Source organism: Grampus griseus, assembly GCF_964374135.1.
Source record: "Grampus griseus genome assembly, chromosome: 10".
Classification (NCBI taxonomy): domain Eukaryota; kingdom Metazoa; phylum Chordata; class Mammalia; order Artiodactyla; family Delphinidae; genus Grampus; species Grampus griseus.
The window spans coordinates 72,381,683-72,400,227 of NC_139004.1; the positions used below are offsets into that span (position 1 = coordinate 72,381,683).

The 18,545-nt window shown below is 47.0% G+C and overlaps 1 protein-coding gene across 1 annotated transcript in view; it reads right to left on the reverse strand.

The window, feature by feature from the left end:
• IL17RD (interleukin 17 receptor D) overlaps nucleotides 1–18,252 on the reverse strand; it is a gene marked incomplete at its 3' end in the record, with an annotated part of 60,913 nt that extends 42,661 nt beyond the window's left edge. The window contains exon 1 of the mRNA XM_082663668.1: nucleotides 18,119–18,252. Coding sequence (XP_082519794.1) covers nucleotides 18,119–18,244 — 126 coding nt within the window. The 5' untranslated portion in view covers nucleotides 18,245–18,252. The remainder of the gene's footprint in view (nucleotides 1–18,118) is intronic.
• Nucleotides 18,253–18,545: the final 293 nt, after the last annotated feature.

Genomic DNA, 18,545 nt, shown 5'->3' on the forward strand with positions numbered 1-18,545 from the left:
AGGTGCAAGAGGCAAGAGTCCAGATGGAAACTGACGGGACCGACTTAATAAGGAAGTGGAATGGGTAGGGTAGAAAAATTATCCTCCGAGTTAAAACTTCAAGTTATCTCAATATAAACAATTCTTAAATTCTTAAGAATAATTCTAGTCTGATTGTCCCATTTTATAGGTAAAGAAACTGAGAGTCAGAGGGGTCACCTGCCCTGTCCACAGTCACACTCAGCTGGCCTGGGATGCCCTCATCTCACAGGTCACACTGATGTAAATGAGACCATCTAACAGAGTGGCTTCTAGCCCAAGATCAGGATTTGCAAAAGCTGCAGTAAAACAGGATTCATATATATTCTATTCACAGGAAATGTGTGATCAATCCAAAATCAACCTTGGAAAATCTATTTCTGAAGAAAGGTTCGCTAGCCAAATTACTGGTACAAATAGGATTCCCATGATAATGTTTAGATTCAACTATTTTCATAATATGCTATTAAGTGCAAAAGAGTCACTCAATCAATATTCTGATTTTAAAACCCTCATTTACTCACTTAAACATCTTCCCTAATACTTTTACTGAGCAGCATTTCATCCACACCTCACATTAATACCACCAGACTTAAAAGCACTAAAACTTACTCAGAAGGTAAATCACCAGGTGGAAAGATTCAGTCCCTCTCTAATAAACCCAGAATGAAACAAGTATAAGGTACAACTCAAATAACAAAGTGTAAATAAAAATTATAAATGTCAATATTTTTTAGGATGTGGAAAAATGAGCACACTTATTAACGGACAGCCGTCTGCCACCAATCATTATAAGTAGTTACTATGTGGACAGGCACAGAGCTAAATGTTTTAAAGACAGTAACTTATTTAAGTCTCAGAACAATGCTGGGAGATAAACTATTATTGACTCATTTTACAGGTGAAGAAATTTGCCCAAGGTCACAATAAATGATAGCAAATGGTACAGCTGGGATTTGTGGACCAAATTTACCCTCTTCTCAAAACACAATTCTTTGTAGTAAATTGCCTCAGTCATTATACAAGGCAGGTTGGTAAACGTGTTGTAAGAGCTATAAAACCTTTGCCCCAGTAATTACACTTTGGGAAACACTATATATGCCAAGGAAACAAACCAAAATGGCGAGGTGGGACAGGAAACCAATCTGCATGAAGATATTCATAGCAGCATTATAACAGCAATAACTTGGAAATAGCCCAAGTGCTTCATCTGTGGGGGAGAGGGGTAGTAAAAGGGGCAGAGGCACACAATATGAAAATATCATATGACCACTAAGAGCAACAAGTCTGTAAACTATGTAAAAACATGGAAATATCTTCAGAAAACAAATATAAATAAGAAAGATAATAATAACCATTAAAAATAGTGATTACAACTCTACATCAAAATGTTTCTGTATTCAAGAATGGAAGAAACAGCATTTAATGCTCATTCAGTTTTGTTTTTTTTTTTTGCATTAGGTTGAAGTTACCAAATTATAAAGGCAACACAAGGATACTCCGCTTAAAGATGCTACGATTCAGAATGTCCTTCTCTTCCTAATCTAAAGATGTGAAGTTTTCATATAAAAATAAAAGAATAGCTCTTCTAATTTTAAAGCCCCTTCTTTAAAAAAAATAAGTCCGCCCTCAGGCTTTCAAGTAAGCCCTACTCTAATATTAACAAAACCTACTAATTTATAAAAACCCATAGCTCATGAATTTTTTTTTTGTTAGTCATTTAGCAAATTTATTTAAGGACAAATATGTTGACAAACTGGAACATTATTTCTGTCACCATTTGGTCTGCACTAATAAAAGGCCACACTTTCAGAATCTCACTCTTTTATAAATGCATTTGGAAAAGTAACGCTATTTAAGATGGCATAAGTCCATGGGGGTGGGGACGTAGGTTTAAGAGTGTCTGAACATATGCCCAGATGGAGGCCGTGTGCTCCATGCCTAAGTGCGAGGTTTGTGCCCAGTTGCCTTTTCATAACATCTCATTCCCCAAAGGGGAGCAGAATATGCCCACACAGGTTCTTCACCACACCCCGTCTAGGTTGGCAGGGGGACCCAGCAAACTCTCAGCCCAGCCACAAGTACCCCCTAACCCTGTCCACACATCGCTCCCCTGAACCCTCCAATGGCTTCCTGTATATCATGTCACCTCAGGGGAACAGAAGTACAATTAAAGAACATACTAACTAACTACTTTTAAGATGAACGAGGTTGGGAAGTTGGGGAAGGAAGTGGCCCACAGTTGGCACCCTCTGACTTCTGCGCTAGGGGAAGAAAAGCTGACTCCTCCACTTGGCAAGATTGTTCTCTGCCTGGACCCATCTCACACCACTCTTCTTTCCAAGGTTCCTTTTTCCTCTGTCCTTACCAACCCACGCTGCTGGCCCACGTGCCCATTTTGCTCTCTACTTGGGATGACTTACTATTGTCCCTCAAGCATAAAGAGCTCTTTATGGGCTCTGTATGCACCTGGCACAGAGCCAAAGCCCCCCCCCCCCAGTATGGCAATGCCTGCCTCTAAGGCAAACTGTCCAATAGGGCAGCCTCGAGCCATGTGTAGCTATTTAAACTTAACTTGAGTAAATTTAAAATTCAGTCCCACAATTGTGCTGGCCACATCTCAGCCACCATGGTTAATAGCTACTGAACTGGCCAGTGCAGGGAAGAACATGTCCATCGTCACAGGAAGTTTTACTGGAGGACCTCCTTACCTGCCTCTGCAATTCCAGGTGGTGTTCTCCCACAGCTGGACGACCCTTCCCACCTGACACCTTGGGGATAGCTCAGTTTCACGCAAGCAGCATTTTTTTTTACACGTAAATATGGACGTTTTTGGTGTACAGTTCCACGAGTTTATACATATACAAATGTATAATTAGATGTGTAAATGTGTACATCGCTGTAGCTACCATCACAGTCAGCACACAGAACAGTTCCACCATCCCCCCAAAATTCCCTTGTACTGCCCCCTTTGTAGTCAAACCCTTCATCCACCCCCAAAACCCCGGCAACCACCCATCTGGCAGCTTTTTTAAAAACTCAGATTCCTGGCCTTCCCCTGGAAATCCCACTTAAGCAGGTCTGGGGTGAATCCCGGAATTTCTCACCTCCACGCCCCCTCCTAAGAATGTTCCTCCGGTGATTCTGGAGTTCAGCCAAGTTTGGTAACCTCTGGGGTAAAGGCCGAACCCTAGTTTAATTATCTGCAAAGCGCTCGCTGGTATCCAGTCTTGCTTTCTTCCCACCCCCATGAGTTGCTTTGTTGCACATGGTAGACACGGCTGGGTGCTGGGAAGGCAGGGCAAGTTCGCTGCTGGGGGCACAGGCAAGGTAAGAACTTTGTGGCTCTCGTAGTATCTGGCAGAGAGAGGCCTCTCTGAGGCACATGGCCTCCCATCCTAATCCCTTCCTGGCTCTTTGTGCCATGGAATCCTCATCTGGAAAAAAAGGAACCACATCAGAAATAATCGTCTACCTCCGAAGCTCAGTGGAAGTGATGATTTACATAACACGTTCAAAGGCGCTGGGCAGCCAGGATGAAAGGTACCTTGTCCCGGATATATCACCACCACCCAGGGCTGCCTCTGAATGGAACGTTCCTCACCCTGTTTACTTGATGGCTGTGGGGGAATCAGGACTCAAGTTACAATAAAATTGCAGCCTTTAAAAAGGAAAAAAATCACAATGTTTTTTCCTCCTAAATTCGTGATCTCAAGGGCAGGGTACCAAATTCCATCTTTAAAGAGGAATTCGGAAGAGTCAGCATCATCTCAGAAAACCTCCTCTGCTCAGAAAGTAAATAATTACAAGGAGGGTCAACACTCGAGTCTAGCCATTCTCCCGCACTTGTTCCTGCTCTGCTGACGATTCCTGGAAAACACTTTGAAAAGTTTTAAGATGATCAAAGGAAAAGAATGGCCAACCCAAGAAATGCTATCGTTTAACATCACATGTTTATTTAGCCCCACCAAGCCAAAGAGAGAAGATTGTTTGAAAGGGAGAGAATGCCTGCTTAATCAACTAAAAATGCATTCATTACTATGCTATTCACTGCGGCTTTCCTGAAATCAGACACTTTTGCCCCTAGACCGTAAGATTGAAGCGATTTGAAATGAAAATATTTCCTGTCCACTGCTTGCCAGTTTCTAGCCCCAGAGTGATATAACAGATGACATCCAGTACAATAAATGCTTTTATTAACCATAAATTTGAGACTGCTTTAGGGATTTGAAGTGTTGGGTTTCATGCTGAAAAAATGTAATGTTATCCACAGACCATCAGTGAGTAACAAAAACAGAGGCACAGGTTATGCTACTTTGATCAAATTATGGCCAAAACAAAAAAATCGTCTTTTGCATTTTAAATAGTAGTTGCATTCAGGGCATATCTTCAAGGAGCACCACAATAGTTTAATCATATGTCTTAGAGAGTTTAATGGAAATTCATCCTGAGTGCAGATTTATAGAACCAGCAGCTTCTGTTAAACAGAAAGGAAATTGAAAAGTGTTATAAGGCTAAGTGAGCTGAAAAATTCAAATACTAAAATGGGACCCCAAAATCAGGTTTTCTCAACCTCAGCACTACTGACATTTTAGGCTATTACTGGGAAAGGCTGACTTGTGCATTTGGGGGTGTTTAGCAGCATCCCTGGTTCCTACCCAGGAAATGCCAGTAGCAAACCTCCTCCCAGTTGTGACAACCAAAAGTGTCTCCAGAGATTCCCCAATCACCCCCAATTGAGAACTATTGCTCTAAATCAAATTCTAAGCCTGCTTAGCAAGTGCTGCCTGATTTCTCTTTTTCTAAAGAAAATGTCAGAGCCCAGGGAGTCTCACAGCCTCAGCTCCCTGCCCCAGGACTGCCCTCTACACAGAAATGTTTATCCCTGAGTGAGTTCTGAACTCAAAAGCACTCTACACTCCCTCTCCCACCAAAACTGACAGTAGAAGAGCCATGGAAACAAGAACCCTCTCCTCGAGCAGGGTAGACTAGACTAAGCAAAGGCAGCCCGCCGCCCTCTCCCGAGGCGCACCCTGGCCCATCCTTGGTGCCCTGCGTGTACCCCGGCACAGCATCCCTACCAGCATCCCGATCGCTGCTTTTCTGGCCTTCTGCTGTCAGGCCACGGAGGCGACCGTGGATTCGGTGCCAGAAAATAAAATGAAAAGCGGGGTTGAACCTCTGCAGTCCATTCTCTGGACTCTGAATGTCCCGCTATTACATCTCGGCATGACATTTCACGGCCAGCAGGGGAGGAGGCCTGGTCCTGAAAGCTGAACAAACGACTGGTGCACAGGCCCTCCCGCGCCCTCACCGGCTCCCTGCACTTATGAATAAAAGATGCAGGGCTTGTCTCTGTCGTCTCCCTGGTACCCTGGGAGAATAACAACTTGTCACTTTTTGACGTTTTAACTTACTTTGAAAAATAATATTAACTTGCTGAGTCTTTGGGCTTTAAATCTGGGGTAGGGACAAATAAAAGAAAGAAAAGGCATGCCATGAGGTAGAAGACAGTAATTCAAGTTAAACGAATGAAACTCTGTTAAGGGTCTCTAATAAAATAATTTAGGCAATACACAATCATAGAAGGAGAAGACTGGAAATTGAGGACATGTTTTGAGTGAAGCGGCCTTTTCTGGAAATAAAGTTCATTGTTTTCTTAGCACAAAGGAAAGAAGTGGCTGAGTTTGGGTGTGAGGGAGCACTCAACCGTAAACCTGCCCCGGCCAAGGGGAGGTTATAATAGGAACTCATTCCTGGTCGGTCGCTGAGGGCGACATCTACAACTGTTTGCAAAAAGCCCTGGTGAACAGCAAAAGCCTTCAGCATTCTTGGGATCCAGCACTCCCAATTTTGAGAGCACAACTGATTTCAAATCGTCTTCAAGGAAATAAGTTAAATTACAGGATAGCACAAATGACACCCTGCAGTTTCTTTGGACGTTCAGTAAAGTAAAAGGAAAGCCCTACTGTAAAGCACTGTGTTTTTAAAAAAGACAACACAAGACCAAACTGGGTTAAATCATTAGAAAGGTCTCTATGTACAATTTCAAGTAGAAAAAACATATTTTGCTCTTTGCTAAAACTGCACCTATATTTGTTACCTATTGATACCTAAAATCCAACAATGTCACACTCTCACCTTTAGAGGGATCTTGCCAAAATATTTAACTTGACCCTAATCACGAGGAAACAATCAGAAATCCAAGTTGTGTGACTGTCTATACCACAAGTGACCTTGACTCTTCAGATGTATATGTTATAAAGGATCAAAAGAAGTGGAGGGACTCCTTTAGATTAAAGGAAACTAAAGAGACAGGAGGTGTCTATAAGCAGTGAGTGGCCCTTGTCTGAATCCTGGAAGGTGATTCAGAAAGAAATCATGAAGGATATTTAGGAGTACAGCTGAGGTACGTGAGGCAAAGCACTGGTGACTCTAGGCTAAGGGGAAATAGGTGCTCACCCCACTGTTCTTTCAACTTTTCTATAGGTTTGAAATTTTCAGAATCTAAAATATAGGGGAGAGAGTAAAGTGAAGCCCCAGGTATAGCTGACTGGCTGCCTGCTGGCCTGGGTGGGGGCTGGGCAGCAACAGCTTCATCTCCCTGTTTCAGAAAATGTACACCCCAAAGTATAAAGTCTCAATACAGAATAGATTCAGGATTAAAAATAAATTTTTTTTAAAAATTTATTTTTTTATTTTTGGTTGCATTTGGTCTTTGTTGCTGCGTGTGGGCTTTCTCTAGTTGCAGCGAGCGGGGGCTACTCTTCGTTGCAGCGCGCAGGCTTCTCATTGCGGTGGCTTCTTTTGCTGTGGAGCACAGGCTCCAGGCACGCGGGCTTCAGTAGCTGTGGCACTCAGGCTCAGCAGTTGTGTATCGCGGGCCCTAGAGCGCAGGCTCAGTAGTTGTGGCGCACGGGCTTAGTTGCTCCGCGGCATTTGGGATCTTCCCGGACCGGGGCTCGAACCCGTGTCCCCTGCATTGGCAGGTGGATTCTTAACCACTGCGCCACCAGGGAAGTCCCTGAAATAAATTTTTAAAACCCACAGTAGTGTAACTTATTATTCACTTAACTGGGTAGTGGTTGAGGGGGTATGTACACATAGCAGACATTTAAGACATTTATGTTTCTGCTTTTTAAAAAGGCATAGGTCCTTTTTTTTCCCCCAAAAGGCAATAGTTTATTTATTTATGGCTGCGTTGGGTCTTCGTTGCTGTGCGTGGGTTTTCTCTAGTTGCGGTGCGCAGGCTTCTCACTGTGGTGGCTTATCTTGTTGCAGAGCACGGGCTCTAGGCACTGGGCTTCAGTAGCTGTGGCATGCGGGCTCCATAGTGCAGGCTCAGTAGTTGTGGCGCACGGGCTTAGTTGCTCCACGGAAGGCATGATCTTCCCAGACCATGGCTTGAACCCGTGTCTCCTGCATTGGCAGGCAGATTCTTAACCATTGCGCCACCAGGGAAGCTCTCAAGGAACAGGTCCTTTTAAAACCCCTTTATGCCTTTCCCTAAAACGCTTCTGCAATTTATCATTCTCTTTCTCCTCTTATCAGAATTCCTACTAATTTAAAAACTTTTTAGAATGGCTCTTTAAAACTCTCCTGCCTTCCACCCAAACTCTCCCCCATTATCTACCTCAATCTTTTTTTAATGAGATAAAAGCAATGATTACCCTAATCTCCAACTTGAAAACTGTGCACTTAAAGGGAAAAAAAAAAAAAAGTGTGACCCTTTAAGTAAAAGGAAGAAAGCTCAGTAGATGGGAAATGTGCTCAAGTGAAAAGATGTTGGGATAGAATTTCTGTGTCTCAAGCTTCAAAACCCAGGGAGGAGAACAATGAGGCAGCCTGCGTGTCCAGAGCAGCCCTGAGAGACCTGGTTGGCAGTCACCTTGGGCGCGCCAGATACTCGGAACCCACCACTCCAGCCCCCCACTGCAGCAGTCTTCAGGCAGCACAACCAGATGTTACATTTTCTCTGCTTAATTTTGGTAAAACTCCATGACCTCTTTCTCAAATTAAAAAGGCAATGCTATTTTTTTAAACCACAGGAGCTATCTTTAGTGAACCCTTCTAAGGATTTCATTAATTCATAGCCAGCCAACCAGGACTTTTCCCACAGTCTCCCACAAAAAAGCCCGGGAAGTCACTGATTGCTTGGCTGGATCTGAATATGAGCAGAGGTAAGATCAGAAATATCTAGTTCCTCCCACAGGGAGGCAAGGCATGAAAATCAAAGCTGGGCAAAACCTCATTACCACAGCTGGCCGGCAAACCCACAGCCCTGGAAAGGCGGCAAAGAGCATCTTTGATTCTGGATGGACCCTCGAGTGACTTCAGAAAATGAAAGGCATTCACAACCAGAGGGGACCGAAAGAAAATGAGACCTGTATCTCTGTTAAAAAGACCAAGCTGTCATACCACCTAAGGGCTGCTGCCAGGAAGTAAGAGTCATTTCATTCACTTTGTGTCGTAAAGTCCAAAACCAAGATGCTTAGTTAGCGCTTAGCAGTCATTTTTTACATTTTTTTCATCCACAGTGCAGCGCAACCTGGACAGTCCAAACATCCTCTCTTCAAGCAACCAACACTCTGCAAACTGTGATTCCCATCCAGTACCAGCCCTAACCACTGCCTCTCTCATTCCCTGGGAATCTGTCCTGCAGCCTAGCAGTTGGCCAGTATGAGGACACAGTGCCAATAAACTGTGATGTGAATGAAGGCGAGCCTATTTTTATGCTACTCTCAGCATCTAATGCCACATGATGCACCAATGTTAACAAAACATAAGTAAAACCAACTATACTTCAATAAAAATAAAATTTTTTTAAAAAATAGAACATAGGTAACTATAGAACTTCAGAGGAAACTGTCATTACAATTGCTTGCCTTACATGTCACCTCCTCAGAGAGGCCACCGAGCTCACCCGCTCTCATCACCCCATTTTAATTTCCTTCAGAGCACTTAGTCACACGTAGGGAGAAACGACCATGTGCCGCCACTCATCTCCTGGTGCAGCAGGGAACGAAGCAGATCAAGGACCTGCCGCCAGGGAGCTGATAGTGCACTGAGGGAGATGCATGGACAGACAAGAAAACACTCTTGTGCGTTTCATGGTAAAAAAATTTTGTGGAGAAAACTCAAGTGAAGAAAAGAGGTGAGCGAGACAGCAGCGGTTGCTATGTTAAATAGAGCAGGTCTGGTAGTTTGTTATCCTATTTGTCTCCCTTACTACAATCTAAGCTCCAGAAACCAGGCCTCACACATAGAAAACGCCAAATACTCACGGAATGAAGGCATGGCTGCTGAGGGTCACTCCTGTCAAGCCATTCATCTGCTGGAGAAACCTTCCAAGCCTCACCATCCCTGACAAGTACAGGTAGGCAAAATTCAAGGCACCCCTTTATCTAGTCCCAGCCTCCGTCTTCAGCCGTCTTGTTTCCACTGCCTCCAATGAGCCACCCTCCTCCAGCTTTACCCGCATTTTTCTTTTTGTTTTTTTCCTCTCTGTATTTTTTTTTTTTTTTTTGGCCGCGCCTTGCAGCTTGCAGGATCTCAGTTCTCCAGCCAGGGATGGAAACCGGGCCCCACAGTGGAAGTGCCGAGTCCTAACCACTGGACCGCCAGGGAATTCGCACCCACATCTCTCCTTCTGCCCAAACTGTCCCCACCTCCTGGTTCCACTCACCAGAGGCCACACTCAAAGTCCCCCCAGTGAGGCCAGTCTTCTTCAGCCATCTGATCCCTCCCTCTAAGCCTCCTCTGAACCATCCAAATTAAGTGTCTTCTTCATAAGCAAATCAAGATTCCCCTTCTTCGCTGCATCACTGCAAAAGACTGAATGCATCCCACTAAATCTGGAGGCATGATGGGGCGAGTCTGACTTTACTAAATGTAGGCTTCCTGGCAAAGGTGAAATTCACACAGGGAGCCTAGGGGGCTTTGTGGAGAAGCCTCCTGGGGAAAGGCGGGCCTCCTCCAAAGCAGGGGAAACTGAGGCAAAGCTAGTAGCCAGAGTTACTGGGAACCAACTGAGACGTGGGATAAAAAGCCAGAGTTCCAAAGGTGGGCGCCCAGCAGCACCTCGGACATCTGCTCCGCACCACCCTGCTTCTCACACTGGCCAGTGCATAAAATGCAATGTTCTGGGATGAGGGGCAGCAGGAACCGTGGTTCATGCTCCTCTGGGAGGAGTGGACAAGGCAGAGCGAGGACGGGGAGTTGCCTTGCAGACCCGCCTGGATAGGAAGCCCCTACAGACGGGGGCCTGGTCCTTCTCCGCTTCGTGTTTTCCCAGAAAACGTAACTACAGTTTAACCACGGCCTGACAGGGGAGCTGCTCTTGCCTCCTCACACCAAGTAAGTCTTTGCGAACTTCAGATATCGAGCAGTCACAACAAATCCTAACCATGCGAGGGCCTGGGCCCCACCCAGAGCAAATGTTCCCCCTCCAGAGGATGGAGGCGATAAGCTGTCACTCAACAGGGACCATGCTCAGGCTGACTGCTCCTGCATTTGGTCCGGACTGCATTGCATTTTCCTCAGATAAAAGGGGAAGAAACCCTCTTCAGGAGAAGAGAAGCCAGAAATCACCTGGACAGAATAAAATCACAGAGAACCACATGGCGCATCTCAGGAAAATGTACCTCTTCTTTACAAGGAAACCCTCCCTCTATCCCCATCAGCCCTCCCACTGGCAAGTAAAACAGTTCAGCTCAGAACAGAAGTCTGGGGCCACAGCCAGCATTTTTTAAAGGGTTACCATTCATTGGGGGGAAAATCTACAAAACTGACAAAACAGAACACTTGGAAAAACTCCTAGTTTTTAAGGGAATAAAGGACTTTCAAAATCTAAAAACGTTATAGTTAAAGCCTAATCCCTTATGATTTCAAAAGGATTCATTTGAAGTATTCATTTAATGTGTGAAAGGTAAATATCCATCTGAACATTTTAATTAATGTTACCAATTTCCATTCTCTTTTCAAAGTCACTGCTTCAATTTTATAGGCATTTCTGATAAGTTCAAGCAAGCTCCCCTACAATGTAGTAATTTTAATGAAAAGCCTCATGGTTAATGCCTATTAGATGAGGTTTGGAATGAAGAAACATACAATAAAATTATCATTTATTAAACTTCCCACAATACCTGCCATCTGTCCTGCCGTTTCAACTTTTAATGTACCAGCCTTATGCAAATAAGACATTAGGTTTACTATAAAACAAATTCTTCTTAAAAGTGCATAGTAAAGGTAGTTTGCATTTACCCTATTAAATCACACAATTTACAGGCCAACTTCCGTTTTAGAAGAGAATTACATGTGTGTTCACATCACATCTTTATTTTGTCATCCATCCAGTGATTTGTTGAGGACAGCTGGTACCTATTAAGTCCCCCCTTTAAATGTTGTAGCCTTAATTAGCTACATCCACCTTCCCCCAACATTTCCAAACAAGGAACCAAAGAAAAGGAAAGCTGTTTTTATCATGGATGGTTTAAACAATGGAGTTGCAAATGTTAAAATAATAATCTTGGGCTTCCCTGGTGGTGCAGTGGTTAAGAATCCACCTTCCAGCGCAGGGGACTCGGGTTCGAGCCCTGGTCCGGGAAGATCCCACATGCCACGGAGCAACTAAGCCCCTGCGCCACAACTACTGAGCCTGCTCTCTAGAGCCCACGAGCCACAACTACTGAAGCCTGCGTGCTTAGAGCTCCTCAACAAGAGAAGCCACCGCAACGAGACGCCCGCGCACCCCAACAAAGAACAGCCCCCGCTCGCCACAACTAGAGAAAGCCCGCATGCAGCAACAAAGACCCAACGCAGCCAAAAATAAATAAAAATATAATAAATAAATTTTAAAAATATAAGTCTTCATTAGAGACTAACTAGTTATTCCATTTTTAGGCCCCTTCAGAAGAAACAGGGTATAGATGGAGTTTAAATGTCATGTCAGTCTTTGTTACTTAGGTAATTTTTCAATTGTTCAATTTTTAGTTTCATGCCTCATGTTAATAATTAAACCGTTCCCAGATACTGCTCGGGAAGGCATGAGGGACAGTCTTCCCAGATATATTCTTGGTATTATTTAAGCTATAAACGTTTTACTTGGGCTTCTGAACACGTGAGAACAAGCAGACAGAATCTGCAAGCAGAGAATAAGCCAAGTATGGTTTTCTATGAATAGACATCATGCTCTTCCCAGACACTGAAGAGTCCTCAACTCACACAATGAGAAATTCAGGTGATCAAATCGCTTTAACCTGCCGTATGTAGATGAAATACACACTAATTTGGTTACAATTTAGGCTTTCCTTCTTAAAAAAAAAAAAAAGGCATTCAGGGCTTTAAGTGTGAATGACATCAACAGGCTAAATTCTGAGCAAGATAAGGAGCCATGTCAACGAATCCCCCCCCCGTAGATTGGGTTTCTTCTTAGAGACCTGCTCCAGCTTTAATCTGCAGTAAGACTATCTGTTTCAATAGGATGTGATCACTCCTGGGCTTGTGTCTTTTCAATCAGCCGGTGGCCCTGCCGGGTTTAGAGTGGCAGAGAGGAAGTGGCCTGTGGTTAAACAGAGGAAATACCAAGGCATTTTAATAGAGCAAATAGTCTACTTCCCACAGGGAAGAGCTTCAAAGGCCTCAGGCCCTGGAGGAGACAATGTGTTACGGGGCCATCAGTCACCTAATCGTGTGTCAGGCCCATTCAGAACATCCTGGCAGCCAAGACAAACACTGCCCAGGAGGACATTGCCTCCCACCAGCCAGGCAAGTCGGGCTGCCTGGAGATGGGGCCTGTGGCACCAACACAGACAGGTCCCTTGGGCTTGCTGAGGGCAGAAGAACCTCCAAATCTGGGCGAGATGTGAAACGGAAATGGTCTTGGCTGCCGGAGTAGGGTGGCAGGAGATAGGTCTGCTCCAGAGGCGCTGTCCCCCACTCTAGCCTGTCAAGTTCTGGGGATACCTGAGCCCCTGCCTCAGCCCATTCTCTTACAAATTGAGGATGGGGGACCCAACCTTCCAGAAGCCTAAAAACCCATCCATCGGGGCAGACACAAGAGGCAGCAAGGAATGAAAGGAACAATTAATTGTTGACTGGGTGGCCCCAGCAGCAGCAGACATCTGCCGGGGCACGGTATGTGAAAAGTTCAGGGACTGATGAGGGAAAGACAGTTTGAAAACTTTTTTAAAAGAAAAAAAAAAAAAAATTTTAGGCCAAATGAAGCATGAAAAATACTCAAATTAAAATAAAGACTTTAAAAAGCATTAGCTGTTCTTGCCTTTGTAAGGAAGCCATCTGTAAAGTTTGAATGACTGAGGATATGATTTGGATCCTACCCTACTCTGCTGAGACTGTTTTCCAGACAGGCCCAGCTGTTCTGGGGAGGAACCCAGTGCAAGTGTCGGGTCCGCTTCACCCCCAGCCTCCTCTTTAACCCCAAGCCAGAGACACCCACCCAAAACGACTGGCTCCCCAGGTCCTCCTTCAGCCAGCCTCACCCCTGCCATTTTCCAGAGCTCGGACAAAGTCTCCACTTTACATTCTAAAAGTCCAGTGAAGTAATTTCAAGTCAAGCTGATTTTAAACGTTTAGAATGTGGCTTCCCGCCTCCTTCTTGTGACCACCGAAGCCCTGTCTCCTAAAGCAACGATTCTCACTGTTGAGAGCATCACAGGAACTTGTTAAAATGTCAGTTCCTGGGCCCCATCTCACTCCCATTCTGGCCCCATCGGCCTTGAATCTGCATTTTAACGAGCTCCCAAGACAATCCTCATACTGGAAGCCCCTGGACTTCACTATGAGAAATCATGTTTGGAAGGAAATGGTGCCTCAGTCGGAACTTAGTTGCTGGTCTCATTCACCCAGCTGTATCCCCGAGTTAATAACTAGCACAATGCCCCAGGCACTGCAGGGGCTCCGGGTCCACTGGATGGATGGGGGAGGGGAGAGAAGGGAGGGCTGCTCAAGAAAGATGGACCCCAGCCAAAGGATTCCCAAATTAACATAGCAAAACAGGCTGGAAGAAAGCATCACACTTCTTATAAAAATGTTTCTCTGAAAATGTGTCAACCGGGGCTGACTCATTTTTAACGAAGAATTCTGTAAAAGACACAAGAGCATGTGTAACATGGACAACACGGCCACAGGACAGGCAGACCAGATGCAGCCTTGAGAGCCACGAGCTGCAAGTGAATGAAAACACATCCAATTCAGAATTAAATAAACATGGCTGGGCCCACAGCCAAGGAGAGTTCTTGGATTGGACTTTTATCAGGAACCTAAATTTTAATCAGCTGGAACTTCTTCTTTTCCAAGTACCACCCTATTCCTTCCTACCTTTAGAGATGAAGTATTTGCCTTAAATGGGAAACTTGCACTTCATTGTAAAGACGATGCCAGCATTCTGGCTTCCTGAATTCCTGAAGGAACAGACTTTGGTGGGGGAAGGGGGGAGGGGAGAGTAGAAATTGTGTTTCAGGGATAATAGACCAGGGAAGGTGTACCCCATCTAGGTAAGAAGGCAAGAAATGTTCCCTCCTCCTCCACTGCAGGAAAAGCCACTAAATAAAAACCTGTGGGAATAGATTCCTAATTTCTTGTTCCATAAATAGGCTTCTCAAACAACCAGCAAGGCAAGAGGAGGGGAAAAAACCTCAGTGCAAGTGACCAACATAAAGTTACCCATCACAAACAAAACCATTCCACTTCCAAGAAGCAAGCAGTTAAGACTCAGTGTAAATGAGGATGCTGGCCCCTCTGGAAGTTTTACAACTTGTTACTTCTTTGCGAAAATTGTATTTATTACTCAAAGAGCAACTTTACCTGGCAAGAGCCCTAAGAGACTTAAAAAAAAAAAAAAAAAAAAAAAAACTAGTTGAGGAAGTGAGCCCACAATTCATTTCTAAAACACTGCACTGTGTTCAAGATGGTATCGGCCCCTTAATTGCCCCGCTAATAATGGGGAGGTTGTGAAATCTGACCACTTAGACCAGGCTGGCTCCTCTGAGAGCAGCCCCAAAGGGAGGGTTACAGCTGCTGAGGGTTAGCTGGCTCCAGTCACCTTGCAAGTCCTGGGAAAATACACATTCCTGCAGGGGCAAGAGTTCCTGGAACAACCTCTCCCTGGAGAGCCAGGGGGTCAATCGCTCAGCTCCTCTCCAGCACCCAGATCCTGCCCCTCCTGAGGGCTCACTTCTCTACCCTGCTGTGTCTCCAGCTTCTCAGGTTCTGTGTGACGTAGACCCACAGGAAGCCCTCTCTTGCTTGCATCACACATCACCAACCCTTATTCTTATATGTTAACATAGCCCCAACTAGACTGTAAGCAACCTCAGTCAGCACTGAGACTAAGTACTATGGGCTGAACACCCACTAACTGGTAGGGGACTCGGACATGAATCAAATAGCCAAGTAACTGTACACCAGTACTTACTGGGCAGCCCTCTGACAGCGCAACTTCCGTAAAAACTTACCTAGGGAGGTAGAGGCAGAGGAGGCTTCCTGCAGGAAGTGATGCTGGAGCTGAGAGGGGAGGCTGAGATGTAAAGAGAAGGAACACAGGCGGGAGTAGCATGTACAAAAGCTCACTGCGGAGAAGACACTGGAGCTCACTGCTCTGATCGTGGCCCTTCCCCCACCCCCCTTCTTAAAATCGATCACTTCATACAGGATTTAGCAGGAAGGCTGCAGGGTCTACTTGGGTTCAGCCAAGATTTACAGGGCCCCAGGCTCTGAGCTCACCAACACAAGGTTAAGCGTCTGGCTAAAGAAACTACTCTGAAGACACAGATGTGAACAAATACTGATGATGTAGTCTGGTGAGAACCAAAGGCAAGGACCTGCAGGAGAAGGCGAAGCAAGGGGAATGGCATTCAGAGGGCTTCCTTGAGGAGGCATCATCTGAGCTGAGTCTTAGGCCAAGCAGGGGGTTCTCAGGGGAGGAAAAGCTATCCCAGGAGCAGGGAAAAAGCATGCCTTGGCAGCAAGAAGGGCACAGGAGTTAGGGAGCAGGGTGGGAGGGCCAGGGGCTAGAGTTGGAAAGGTGAGTATGTAAGGCAGGTGGACAAGCTGGGTCAGGGAAAGCTGGTGGCTCCATCAGATGCATCAAAAGACCAGGAGGGAAGGAGCCACGCGTCAGCTTGGGAAGAGCCTAGAGTACAGGAGATGGCCCTGAGGTTTCCATGCTCATTCAGAAAGCAGGTGAAGATGACCCCAAGGAAAGGACTGTGAGGCCAAGGTAGGAGCTGTTGAGAAGGTCACCCCCAGCATGAATGTGAAGCCACTGGGATGAGGGCCCCCATTAATCCTGTGGGTGTGCAGGTTTAGGGGCGAACACATTCCCACAGAGAGCACAAAACCGCCAGCTTGGCTCCTCTGGGGCCCAGCTATACCCACAGCATTAAAACTTCACAAGGTCTGTGCACTGACACGTGATGCCACCTGGGCAAGTGCAGAAAAACAGCAAATTGGGCTGATCCACCTAAGCCGGCTTATGAAAATTCAGAATAAAATATCTGTGATGCAGTTATTCAAAAGCCAACACACCAGTTTAGATCCAGAAAATTTAGGATTGGTAAGTCAACATGGGAAAGCCTTAAGGAAAACTTTTTGATCTAAAAACTGAGGAAAACTTGGTATCTATTGAAAAAAAATAAAACCCAAGAATAGTGGTATTTTTACTAAAATGGGACAGAGTAAGAAAATGTGATGTTTACTCAAATCGGAAGATTACATTCACTATGGGGTTGGTGAGAGGGTGGGTTATAGCTGTCTATAGCACAGCTATTGGGTTTGAAGACATTTCAGCTACTTGGTTCATACCTCGTTTTCTGCACTGTGTTTCTCTGAATGTGGGGCAAGTGAGTTGGAGGCACCAGCCTGTGCCCCTAAAGGGATATCAGGTTCTAGGCCTCAACTGCTTGAGGTCGTTCAGAGCACCCCACAAGAGGTGGGTGGACGTTGTTCTAAGAGAACTACCCCATACCCATCCCTCAGAGCAGTAGTGCTAGGGAAACTAGGAAATCTCATTTACTCCTGTTTTCCAGGTGAAGAAATTGAGGCTCATGGCTGCCCAGAAGAGCCAAGGTCATGTCCATGGCTGCCTGAGTGCAAACCGGTGTCCCCTCCACAAGGCTGAAGGCCGTGAGTGCCCTGACACCAGGCTGGTCCTGGCTTGGGTGGGAGGGGTGCTGGGCAGATGGACACAGTCTCCAGGTCCTCTGGCCGCCCAAGCCCAGGAGCCCTGATAGAAACTCGGGACGGCAGCGTCCCCGCGCACACCCCCCTCCCCATGTCCCATCGCCCAGATGGCATCGAAGAAGCGCTGGGTTAGGGGCAGAGGGCTCCAAGCACAGGACAAAGTCGGTGCATCCCTCCAGTCTCGTCTCGGGCATCTGCCCGAGGGGACAAGCTCATTCCTCCCTTTGGCCACGAAAAATATCCTCAACTCAAGCTGGATGGCGGTGGAGGTGGGGGGGTCATCCGTGAGACCGTTCGAAGGGCTGGATACGGGAGCAAAATTTACTAGCAAGTCAGGAGTCTGAGGTGGGGGTGAAAGTGGGGTAAGACGGCCTGGCCCAGAAGGAACAAAGCGGCTCCGAAAGAGGGGGGCGCACCCCTCCCCAGCACTCAGGGTCCCCTGCCTGGCAATCCCGGGCTTTTGCAGAGTTTTGGACCGGAGGTCCGAAAGAAGACCCCCACTCCCGCACCAAAGCTTCCCCCATGCGAACAGCTCGGAGGATCCCAGCCCGGGGCCCTGTGCCCTGAGAGGGAGGAGGTCCCGGGCCTGGAACAAAGGGTGGGGCGCCCTACTCCTGCCCCACGCCGGGCGTCCCTCTCGCCCGCCCTCCTGGAGCCGGACCCCGGCCAGTGGCCGCGCCTCATTAGCAACACAAAGCCGGGGTCGAGCGGCCTCTTTCAACCCAGCCGAGGCAGGCAGACGAGCGACCCGGGAGGGACGCAGGAGGGCGGGAGCAGCGGGATCCCAGCCCCACCGCGCACTCTGCGGAGAGCAGACAAGTCGACGCGGGCGCCACTGCCCGCGAGCACCTGTGCCCCCGCGCTTTGGGGGACAGCAAGAAACTCGCTGTCCTCTCCTTACCCTCCAGCCACAGGTGTCGGCGCCCCGCGTTCTGCTGGAGCCGCCTGCAGCCACTGCCAGCTGGGAGCCGTTGAGGCAGGCGTTGACTGTGAAGAAGACAGAGCAGAGCTGCAGCCACGGGGCCATGGCCGTGCGCTCACCCAGCCCGGCCCTACTCTGCTCCCCGGCCGCCTGCCGCTGGCCAGCCCGGAGTGGGCGGTGGCGCTGGCGGCAGCGGCAGAGCTGGCGGCACCACCGAGCATGCGCTGCGGACCCTCGCCCCGCCCCTTCTCTCCGGGGCCCGCCCCTAGCCTCGACCCTCAGGTTTTGGCCCCGCCCCCTAGGTCGGGCTCTTCCTCTTGGCCCCGCCCCGACCTCTAAGCCACGCCCGCACAGCCCATCTCCGAGTGACTTTGAGAAGCCGACAGCTGCAGTTTTTTCCCTTCAC